At 42.4% G+C, this 12,140-nt stretch overlaps 1 protein-coding gene across 1 annotated transcript; it reads left to right on the forward strand.

Moving 5' to 3' along the window:
• The first annotated feature begins 8,805 nt into the window (after positions 1-8,805).
• Positions 8,806-11,883, forward strand: LOC146692752 (uncharacterized). Its single transcript, XM_085432922.1, has 5 exons — positions 8,806-9,007; positions 9,423-9,488; positions 9,611-9,778; positions 10,016-10,111; positions 10,560-11,883. The coding sequence occupies exons 2-5, from the start codon at positions 9,477-9,479 to the stop codon at positions 10,821-10,823; spliced, it is 540 nt and encodes a 179-aa protein (XP_085289048.1). The 5' UTR covers positions 8,806-9,007; positions 9,423-9,476; the 3' UTR covers positions 10,824-11,883.
• Positions 11,884-12,140: the final 257 nt, after the last annotated feature.

A 12,140-nucleotide genomic window follows, 5' to 3' on the forward strand; every position in this document is an offset into this window, starting at 1 on the left:
GGAACCATGTAGAATGTAAACAGAACTGGTCATAAAATAGAGCTGCTACTGCATTTTGCAAACATTTGCTTTGCCACCTGATCATGTGCCTTGTTGCACCTGGCCTGCCAAGATAAGGTGGATTCTCAGACTCCAGTTTGTTGGTGATTCAAACAGGCTCTTCTCCACACAGTCCTCATTCATGAAGTGCTTAACAAGCTTGAAAATTGCAGCTAACAGCTGAATTTTCCCATGTCAGTGCAGCTAGCCAAACAGCAAAGAACCACTGATTATTTACGGTGTGTTCACACTGAACGCGATAGACGCGAGTGAAAACGTCCCAGATGCCCCTAACTTGATGCGTGCCCATTCGCACCTCAACGCGTGTCCAACGCGAATTCATCGCGTGTCAAAATATGCAATTTTGACGCGCGTGAACCGGAAATGTGGGAGGGATGTGGGAGGAAGTTGCACCGGACGGTATCTTTGCTAGATGGCAGCTGTCGAGCTTGAAGGGTTAGGGTTAGCTTGAAGAGAGTCTCCCTTCTCTATTTACTGTGGAGAGCAGAGCAGCGGCGTTAAGGACGTCCTCGCCGTACCTGGGTCCATCAGGTCCTGCAGAGGCGTGAGCAGTTTGGTGAGTTTCCCCATTTGCTCCAGGAGCTGCGCCTGGCCAACGGCTGCTTTCAGCGGTACCACCGTCTGTCCCTTGCTCAGTTTGAGGTCCTGCTGTCTCGCGTCGGTCCCAGCATCGCCCGCCTAGACGCCAACTACAGGCGCTCAATCCCACCTGCAGAGGGCCTGTCCATCTGCCTGCGGTTAGTAAAAGTGTTTAATACGGTAGTCCTTTATTGATACCTGTGCTAATATATGCTAAACTATCGTTTATACACCACTAACATGGATGTATTATGCTAACAGTAAATGCTGTCGGTGTTTACTGATAGCAAACTGTGGTATGGAGATGACTGTTTGTAATATTTCTAGTGATACTCAAAAGGTCTCATCAAGTCCCGATTTAATTCGATTTATGCTGTTATCAGTGTTTGCGATGAAAGCATGGCTGTGGTGTCATATCAATGTATGCTCTCGGTGTTTGCTGATATCAAACTGGTATTAGGACCACTGTGGGTTAATCTTTGTAGTGATACTCACTCATTTTTTTTTAAATGTAGACCTGGTTTAATTCTGGTATAGTTGAATATTTGTATATAATCCCCGCAGCTGTCAGACTCTATAACAGGGGTCACCAGCCTTTCTTTAAACTGAGAGCTAGATAAATTTGTGAACAGTTTGGTTCATGTTTAGTTATATGGTTCTATCTAGCATATTCTATCTTGATAAGCTATGTCTTATCACAGGTTAATTTTTTTCAAAAATATTAACAATGATTTAAGCAAGGAAAGGGCTACATGTCAACATACAATTCTTTATTTCTATTAATGTCTTACTTCATTCCTCCTACCTGATTGACATGTCTAGGAATTATGAGTGATTGGTACACTGTAGTGGTAAAAGTTGCTACCAATCAAATTATGATATGTTAAAGTTAAAACAAAACACAACTGACTGTTTTATATTATATCTAATATTTATTATGTAATTATCCTCATAATTACAAAATGTTTTTTGTAAGATTTAAGTTTTGTGATTTAAATCTGACATCACAAAAGTATTTTGGAATTTGAATAATGTATTTTGTAACTGCAGTACACATAATACTAATTTTGAGCAATTTTGTCCAGGTTCCTTGTCACCGGGGACTCCTTCACGACCATTGCGTTCAGTTTCAGAGTCGGTGTGTCCACGGTGTGCCAGATCACCCCCCAGGTAGCGACGGCCATCTGGGACTGTCTAGTGGACGACTTCATAGCTGTGCCTTCACCTGGAGACTGGCGGTCCATCACAGAGGGATTCCAGGAGCGCTGGAACTTCCCTCTCTGCTGTGGAGCTCTGGATGGGAAGCACGTCCAGACAAAGGCACCCCATATATCATATAGGAGACACACACACATACTGATATACAGGGAGTGCAGAATTATTAGGCAAGTTGTATTGAACAACAACCATGTTCTCAATGAACCCGAAAAACTCATTAATATCAAAGCTGAATGTTTTTGGAAGTAGTTTTTAGTTTGTTTTTAGTTTTAGCTGTTTTAGGGGGATATCTGTGTGTGCAGGTGACTATTACTGTGCATAATTATTAGGCAACTTAACAAAAAACAAATATATACCCATTTCAATTATTTATTTTTACCAGTGAAACCAATATAACATCTCCACATTCACAAATAGACATTTCTGACATTCAAAAACAAAACAAAAACAAATCGGCGACCAATATAGCCACCTTTCTTTGCAAGGACACTCAAAAGCCTGCCATCCATGGATTCTGTCAGTGTTTTGATCTGTTCACCATCAACATTGCATGCAGCAGCAACCACAGCCTCCCAGACACTGTTCAGAGAGGTGTACTGTTTTCCCTCCTTGTAAATTTCACATTTGATGATGGACCACAGGTTCTCAATGGGGTTCAGATCAGGTGAACAAGGTGGCCATGTCATTAGTTTTTCTTCTTTTATACCCTTTCTTGCCAGCCACGCTGTGGAGTACTTGGACGCGTGTGATGGAGCATTGTCCTGCATGAAAATCATGTTTTTCTTGAAGGATGCAGACTTCTTCCTGTACCACTGCTTGAAGAAGGTGTCTTCCAGAAACTGGCAGTAGGACTGGGAGTTGAGCTTGACTCCATCCTCAACCCGAAAAGGCCCCACAAGCTCATCTTTGATGATACCAGCCCAAACCAGTACTCCACCTCCACCTTGCTGGCGTCTGAGTCGGACTGGAGCTCTAAGCCCTTTACCAATCCAGCCACGGGCCCATCCATCTGGCCCATCAAGACTCACTCTCATTTCATCAGTCCATAAAACCTTGGAAAAATCAGTCTTGGGATATTTCTTGGCCCAGTCTTGACGTTTCAGCTTGTGTGTCTTGTTCAGTGGTGGTCGTCTTTTAGCCTTTCTTACCTTGGCCATAGTCTCTGAGTATTGCACACCTTGTGCTTTTGGGCACTCCAGTGATGTTGCAGCTCTGAAATATGGCCAAACTGGTGGCAAGTGGCATCTTGGCAGCTGCACGCTTGACTTTTCTCAGTTCATGGGCAGTTATTTTGCGCCTTGGTTTTTCCACACGCTTCTTGCGACCCTGTTGACTATTTTGAATGAAACACTTGATTGTTCAATGATCACACTTCAGAAGCTTTGCAATTTTGAGACTGCTGCATCCCTCTGCAAGATATCTCACTATTTTTGACTTTTCTAAGCCTGTCAAGTCCTTCTTTTGACCCATTTTGCCAAAGGAAAGGATGTTGCCTAATAATTATGCACACCTGATATAGGGTGTTGATGTCATTAGACCACACCCCTTCTCATTACAGAGATGCACATCACCTAATATGCCTAATTGGTAGTAGGCTTTCGAGCCTATACAGCTTGGAGTAAGACAACATGCATGAAGAGGATGATGTGGACAAAATACTCATTTGCCTAATAATTTTGCACTCCCTGTACACTAAATATTCATTCCATTTGTTTTTTTGTGGTGCCCAAATTAATGCACCTGCTTGATTTTGTTTAAACAATTATTGAACACTTTTTGTAAATCCAGTAAACTTCTTTTCACTTCTCAAATATCACTGTGTGTGTCTTTTTTTTATTGTAACAACCAACGATTTATACAGGAAAATAATGGCTATTAACAAGGTTGCCCACTGTATTAGTATATTTTGTCATTAGTATAATATAAAATAAATTCTACATGTGTCAAGTCGTGTGCCAACATTTGCTGTGTAGTAGAACTGAAACATTAGTCAGTTTGAAATTTATTTGAAATATTTGAAATAATATTAAAATTCTCAAACAGAAAAACATTAAACATAAATATATAAAATATAAGTATTTACAGAGAGACAGGAATAAAAAGGACCCAACTGCTCTCCAGAGCAGGAACAAGGCTGAGGAGGAAATGCTCCATTGGAGACTGGCGTGGCTTCTTCAGCGACAGCAGGAGGGCCAGCTCCACCGGCGATGAACTGTCCTGGGACCCGTCCCTCATCTGCCTCGGAGCTGTCCTCTATCTATCAGTGCTTGCTGTACATCTGATGCTACAATTACATACCTCTGGGTGCAGCAGCAGGAGCGGAGGGACCAGGGACTGGGGAGCCAGGAGAAGCAACAGGGAATGCTCTGCTGCAGAATCAGTTAGTTCTATCAAGACAATATTAAATGTTAACAGGTTGAAAACAATAGTCATAGAGAAAGTATATACAGTGGTCTCTCATTTATTGCAGCAGGGGTTCTCAGAATATACACTTACATGAACATTAGTCACAGTTCTGACAAGTTGATTCTCAAAGTCCAAACCTTTGTAGATTGCAAAACGTAAAAGTATTATTATGCCGCGTTTTGTCTTCATCTGCCTGCCACTTTCGTGCACCTTTTTCCCTCGCGGTGCAGGTGTCTATTTCCGAATGAGGGTCATAGTTATGAGTGTTTTTGTGCTGTTTTTTCTATTGGACGTGATGGTTATCAAAACCAAACATGATAAATTTGGCAAGCGCAGGAGACACGACACGGAGGAGATTTGTCAATCAGGCTGCAGAATGCAATGCTCTACTGTGCAATAAAAAAAATCAGCGAAAAAGCGAGGCAGTGAAGGATGAACAGCGGGACCACTGTGTGCTGTTTATTAATAAACAATAAAAATATATTCCTATATGACAACATGCATAAAAGCAGGACAGTAGAATGCTTTTGTGCGGCTTACCCGGGTCAGTGAAAATTTTCAAAAGAGAAATGAATGAACTTACCAGGTTGCCCGTTCTCTTCACATATCTGCCTTCAAGCTCGGCCCTTTATATTCCTGTCTCGGTACAGAAAGCAGCTGGTGTCGTACAGCTCCGGGTGGTTTGCTACGGCGTTGATTAGCCTTTCCTCCATATTGAATGAAGTATGAAGGGCTTTGGCTGGATCTCCCCCTTTGACCTAGGTCAGAGCCACGTCACCAGGCTGCTGATTGGTTGCTGTGGTGCGAATTGACCGGAGTTCAGATTTTTCCAACTGAGCGGTGGACGCGAAACGCGCGTATGCACAAAATGCAACACAAAAACTGACACCCGTGGTTTTCTTCACGAGTCAAACGCGCCAGACGCGCTGCTGTGACGCACATTTCTCGTGCATTTTCACAACGCCAATCTGCTTCCGAATTTTCACGGGGCTACATTCTACATTGACTTTATATGTAAACCTGACGCTCTGGTCGCGTCTATCGTGTTTGGTGTGAACACACCATTAAGCGACAGAATGAAAGTGGAGAGTATATCCTTAGTGTTCACATAAAACTCATTGTTGCCACCAGGAGCAGCACAAAACTAATTTTTTGTTTTTGTATCCTTATTTTCCCCTTAGCTAACATAAACTAAGTCTATTGACAGCAACCAAGCAACCAACCCGGTGATGTAACATTCCGTACCGAAAATGGGAATAAACATGTTTTTAAAACTTTAACTTTAAGCACTTGTTTCTTAAATCCAGCTTCACAGACAAACTCAAATCTGTGTCTGAGAGCTGATGTAAATTAATGGTGTAAATTAGCCTTTGTATATATAATTTTTATTGTTCACTTTAAAGCTATCAGCATTATTTTGCACACCAATTTTACAACATCTTAGTACTTAAAAGCAACGTTATAAAAAATGTGATCCTTAGAATTCAGATTAACATGATAAGAACTAATAATATTAGGAAAAGCATTTTTGGAAAAAAAACTTACCTGAGGTGAACTTTTTCTTTTAGTCTCACACAAGTCCCATTTGCTACCATGGGGGTGGTTTTATGAACTATACTGCAGTAAGACACCAGGAAACAATAGAAACATTTTGGCTTCACTTTTGGTGAGCTGTCAATGTCATGGTCCTGCGGCCATGACTCAGTGACTTTGTGTTTGTGTTCTTTATTGTTATTACTTTCATGATTATTCGTGGCTGTTTTGGGATGGTTTGTGTTTGGGATTTTAGATACTGGGTTCTGGGTTTGTGCTCCCTCTATTGGTCCCTGGTGTTAGTGTTCCCCTGTCTCGTCAGGTTAATCAGGTCCAGCTGTTTCCCCCACCTGTGTGTGATTCCCAGTGTCTCTCTGTGTACTTATAGTGTGTGTTTTCCTCTGCTCCTGGTCGCGTCGTCTGTGTTCATACCCGGTGAATTCCCCTGCGTGCTCTCCCTGCTGTTCTCCCTTCATGTTCAGGTTTGCCACTCCTTTGTGTAGTTTCTCCCAGTTTAGTTCGTCCTTAGTTCTGTTTGCCATCTCCACTTTATGTTCAGTATTGTCAATAAATCACCTTCACATCTAAGGAAGCGCTGCGTTTGAGTCCTCCTTTCCACTCTTCACACGGCCGCTGCCCCGAGCCGTGACAGTACGACGCGACCACAAGCTGGACCCAGCAGCGCTTAATCCGTCCAGGGAGCTACGGGAGACGCTCATCGATGCCACACAGGAGCTCATCGACCTGTGGCTGGAAAGCCCGGGTGGCACGTCCCAGCGCGCTATAGAGAGGCGGCTACAGCGTCTGGTGACCGGTCTCCCATGGCTTCTGGGCTCGCTTTGTTCGTGGGAGCGGGAGTTTCTCCTTTTAGACCTCGGACTTCACCCCCCGTCTGCTTTTACTTTCGAGCAGCCCGAGGCGGTGAGCGAGCGAGATGCTCTGGCTTCCCCAGATTCCGGGACTCTGTTTTCTGGGGCTGTTCTGAGCGGGATGAGAGACAGTGTGGATAGCTTACCTACCTTCGTGGTAACAGATCCTTCGCAAGTGGGCGTCTACAAACCCTCCGTAAAACCGAGAGACTGTTTCTCTCCCGCCCCTTCTGAGCCAGGACTTTATCACCATTCTCCGGCTCATATATATAAAAACACACCCAGCACGCCCCTGCGGGCGGTTTATCCTTCAAGCTCGGGTCCTCTACCAGAGGCCTGGGAGCTTGAGGGTCCTGCGCAGTATCTTAGCTGTTCCCAGGACTGCGCTCTTCTGGACAGAGATCTCCGATGTTGTTCCCGGGATCTGCTGGAGCCACTCGCCTAGCTTGGGAGTCACCGCACCTAGTGCTCCGATTACCATGGGGACCACCGTTACCTTCACCCTCCACATCCTCTCGAGCTCTTCTCTGAGCCCTTGGTATTTCTCCAGCTTCTCGTGTTCCTTCTTCCTGATATTGCTGTCATTCGGAACCGCTACATCGATCACTACGGCCGTCTTCTTCTGTTTGTCTACCACCACTATGTCCGGTTGGTTAGCCACCACCATTTTGTCCGTCTGTATCTGGAAGTCCCACAGGATCTTAGCTTGGTCATTCTCCACCACCCTTGGGGGCATCTCCCATTTTGACCTCGGGACTTCCAGGTTATACTCGGCACAGATGTTCCTGTACACTATGCCGGCCACTTGGTTATTGCCATGTATGCCTTGCCTGCTAGCATCTTGCACCCTGCTGTTATGTGCTGGATTGTCTCTGGGGCATCTTTACACAGCCTGCACCTGGGGTCTTGCCTGGTGTGATAGACCCCAGCCTCTATGGATCTTGTGCTCAGAGCTTGTTCTTGTGTTGCCATGATTAGGGCCTCTGTGCTGTCTTTCAGTCCAGCTTTGTCCAGCCACTGGTAGGATTTCTGGATATCAGCCACCTCCTCTATCTGCCGGTGGTACATACCGTGCAGGGGCCTGTCCTTCCATGATGGTTCCTTGTCTCCCTCCTCTTTCTTGGGTTTCTGCTGCCTGAGGTATTCACTGAGCACTCGGTCAGTTGCGGCCATCTTCCCAATGTATTCTTGGATGTTCGTTGTCTCATCCTGGACTGCGGTGCTGACACTCACCAGTCCCCGGCCCCCTTCCTTCCGCTTAGCGTACAGCCTCAGGGTGCTGGACTTGGGGTGAAACCCTCCATACATGGTAAGGAGCTTTCTTGTCTTTATGTCAGTGGCTTCTATCTCCTCCTTTGGCCAGCCTATTACCCCAGCAGGGTACCTGATCACGGGCAGGGCGTACATGTTGATGGCCCGGATCTTGTTCTTACCATTCAGCTGACTCCTCAGGACTTGCCTGACCCTCTGCAGGTACTTGGTGGTTGCAGCTTTTCTAGCGGCCTCTTCATGGTTCCCATTCACCTGCGGGATCCCCAAGTACTTGTAACTGTCCTCTATGTCTGCAATGTTGCCTTCTGGTAGTTCAATCCCCTCAGTTCTGACTACCTTCCCTCTCTTTGTTACCATCCGACTACACTTCTCCAGTCCGAACGACATTCCAATGTCATTGCTGTATAGCCTGGTAGTGCACTGTAAACCCGAATGTTCAAAGTAATTAAATAGATTAAGTAGTGTATACTCAAAGTCTTTAAAAAGTTCTGTTAACTTAAATATGTCAAGTTCGTGTAACATGTTCTTCTTTTTGAGTAAATGAAACTAATAATATTTGATTGAATTGAACTATTTCTATATTAAGTAAGCATCACTTAAAATCATAACTTAAGCACAACGTAACACAGTTAAGTTAGGACATATAAGAATGGTAAAGTCCTGTTATTTTTGTTGTTTCAAGTATAGGATTTAATAATAAACTTAATTTATGTAGCACATGCTAAAATACAATAAAATCTCAAAGTGTTTCACCAAATAAGTGAAATCAAATTGTCTTAAATGCATTAGTGGAAGACAAAATGTATTTATTTTAATATTCATTGTTTTATCAATGTACCCTACATATATATTTTTAATATTTTCCGCAAGTGTTGAGCAGCTGCAGGAATCAATTTTTATTCCGAGTTAATCTCTGATTCACCCTCCGAAGCGGAAGGCGGCGCTAATGAGCATTAATACAAAACACAGAAGAAGTAAAGGTATATGGGCGGGAACAGCACCAAAGAGGCAACACGGACGACTGGAGAAAGTTGGACCTAACCGCAGCAACTAGCATCACTGGACTTACAGTAAGTTTTCAATGTTGATATTAGTTTATTGTTAAAATACGAATATTTAGTTGTATTTTGGGTGTGTGTCGAAAAGAATAGCAGAAATGTCGGGTCCGTGTTTTTTATGTGCTTTGCTGCTCTCCCGAAGGAAACTTTGCGCTTGCAGAGCTAGCATTAAGTTGTTGTAATGAGGGTCGCAGGCTGTTTAAAAAGTTAGATACTACTTGTTCTAGAGGTGGCGCCCGGTCGCCTAGTATGAAACAAAGTGTTTTAATCTCTTTAAATTTTTAAACCCCCTCTCATGACTCAGAATAGTTGGGTCCAAACAAGCCCGTTGTCCCTGCAGTTACACAACGGAGATGCCTGTCTGCAGTGAGAGTGCTTTCAAGCTGTTTTCTTGTTAGAAACGCTATATTTTAAACTATATGTGCAGGGTTAGGGTTGTGAAGGAGTGAAGGAGCTCTTGGACCTCTGGCCTGCTCTAAAAATGGAGTCTGAGGTAATACGGATCAGCTCTCTTTAAAATGAAAATTGTAATTCTTACTCATGTGGCAGCTTTTTGCTGCTTTATAAAGATGTGCGAGATTCTTCAAATTGAACTGTATTGTCCTTCTGCTGTAGTTGTATGCAGAGTTTCAGCGGATTACAAATCAGAACCTGCCCAATACATTCTACGCTGAACTTGACTGCCATCTTCCTCGACTGATGACCTTATTCAGACAGAAGGCATCAAAAACTGGGAAGACAGCTGATGCCCTGGCTGAAATTCTAAGAATTCACAATGAACAGGTAATAATAGATTGTTACACATTTCATAGGTTGAACCAGTGGAACATTGGACAGGTTCAATGATTTAAATGAGCTTTTTGAATTTTGCTATTACTCCACTTTGTGTTTGCTATTTGTCTGACTGTATTAAAGATGTGAACAGGTTATTTGTGGACATATGTTCTGATTTGACTGTTGTTGTTGTTGTTGTTCAGTAAACTCACCAGTATATACAATTCTGTTTTTATCTGGAAATAGGAAATCCATGATATCCACACCAAGCGCACTACCGTTCTCCACGCCCTTCCTGTCTATCTGCGTGAGGATGTCTCTGGATTTTTCAGAACCTGCACTGTGAGTGTCCTTAAGTATCTAACAGATACTACTGTGTATATAAACAGTGCATCAAAGTACAAACATGTATTTTGATGCACTGTTTGGACTTACCTTTGTTTAGTCTACCCATACGGTTTCCATGTATGGTCTTTTCTGTCTCCTCACTACGAATGAACTGAATTGGTGTTTTGTTGAAAGTGATAAGATGTTTAGTAAAACATTTTCCTGTGTATTTCCTTTAGCTTAGTTTCAGTCTATCTCACACCACTTGATTCTCTGGTGAATTAGCTGATTTATGTGTGCAGAACATGGATCTTCTGTTTTTCACCTCTTACAGTGAGACTCAGGTCTCCCTTGTAAAAGAGGTATTGGATCTCAATTGGAGTTGGTAAAATGAGAAATTATATGTCGTCTGTTGTATTTCTTGGGTTAGATTGTGATTAGTATCTCTTTTTCATTAATTCAGGACGAATCTGATGAGTTGGAGCTTGATGGTGTTGAAGTGGCCCTCTTCACTGTCATTAGTGACCATGACACGACAAGTCCAGTTCACTACCAACCTGTGAAAATCTCTGTCGTCATTGAAAGTGATGCCGTGTTCAGTCTCCCCAGATTTGGTGAAGCCTTCCTGGTAATGTTTGGACTGATCTATGCACCTCAGCTACCCCAAAGCCCTGACCAACACTTTAGAATTTACTCAAAAGATTTTACTTGGTCTAGAAAGTGGTAAACTGTCACCCAGGTTACAGACCCTCAAGAATGACTTGGTTATGTAGGAACTCATCTGAAAGAAGGATGCAGGGTGAAGCATTATAAAAGGCTAGTTCAAAGTTCTCTCCTTTTATCTAAATAATGCCTCAAAACGTTATTGCATTCAGCCAATAGGTCCAAACTATACAACGTGCCTTTGTTCTCATTAACATAATGCAAAGCAACACTAATGTTTTGTGTGTTTTAATGTTTTTCGTAATACTATTTCCAAAACATTGTGGGCTGCGCAAGATGACCTAAATTTCACTGTTTGATACTGGTTAATGTAAAACAAATAGCATTGTAATTCACTCAAATTGCTGCCCTGTTGCCTTATTCAGATATTCAGATATTATTCAGATATTAGCCAGAGAGCCAAAAGCCAGAGAGCCAGAGAGCCAAAAGCACATTTTGATATTATTTATTATTATTTGGCATTATTTTTCATTACTCTGACAGTTTTCCTGACTAAACAATTTTTGGTCTACTTATTTTAATTTATAAATGTTTTTGTTAATTATTTTTAATTTATTTATTTATTTTTTAAAAAAAATGTATTTAATTTCAACATAGTGCTAAAAGGGAGCAGGCAAGATACTGTTCAATGGCAGATGTTTATGACTTTTGCATATTAAGTTACCGATACTCAGTGTAATTGAGGCAATCAATTGCCTCAAAAATTTTAAGTTTTGGGTCACATGTTTTTAAGTATCAAGTAGTCAACATATTTGACTAACGTGTACTTAAAATAATGACAACACAAACTAATAAACATTTGAGTTTTGTTAACATAAAAATGTTGTGGTTGTGTACTTATTTTTTATAAGTTCTGTGAACTTATTTCTTTGAATTTGTAAACTTGAAACTTTAAGTCATATTAACTGCAAATATTTGAGTTGACCGTTCTCAAAAGATACAAGTACCATGTAATCCAAACTTTTATGTTCTGGAAAAATTTGACTTTTGAGTTGATCAACTCAAAAAAATTGAGGCAATCGATTGCCTCAATTTTTTTGAGTTCTGGTAACTTATTCGGGTTTACAGTGTGTGGATCAGTGAATCGATGTCTCGTTCACTCTTGGCATACAGCTTAATGTCATCCATGTACAGGAGGTGGCTGACAACTGCTCCGTTCCGTAGTCGGTATCCGTAGCCAGTCTTGTTAATGATCTCACTGAAGGGGTTCAGGCCTATGCAGAACAGCAGTGGGGACAGAGCATCTCCTTGGTAGATCCCGCACTTGATGGTGACTTGTGCTATGGGCTTGGAGTTGGCCTCTAGTGTTGTACGCCACATC

This window comes from Copadichromis virginalis, linkage group LG15 (assembly GCF_057382275.1).
Source record: "Copadichromis virginalis isolate Kocher_CV1m ecotype Utaka linkage group LG15, C_Virginalis_male_GT1.1, whole genome shotgun sequence".
Lineage (NCBI taxonomy): Eukaryota > Metazoa > Chordata > Actinopteri > Cichliformes > Cichlidae > Copadichromis > Copadichromis virginalis.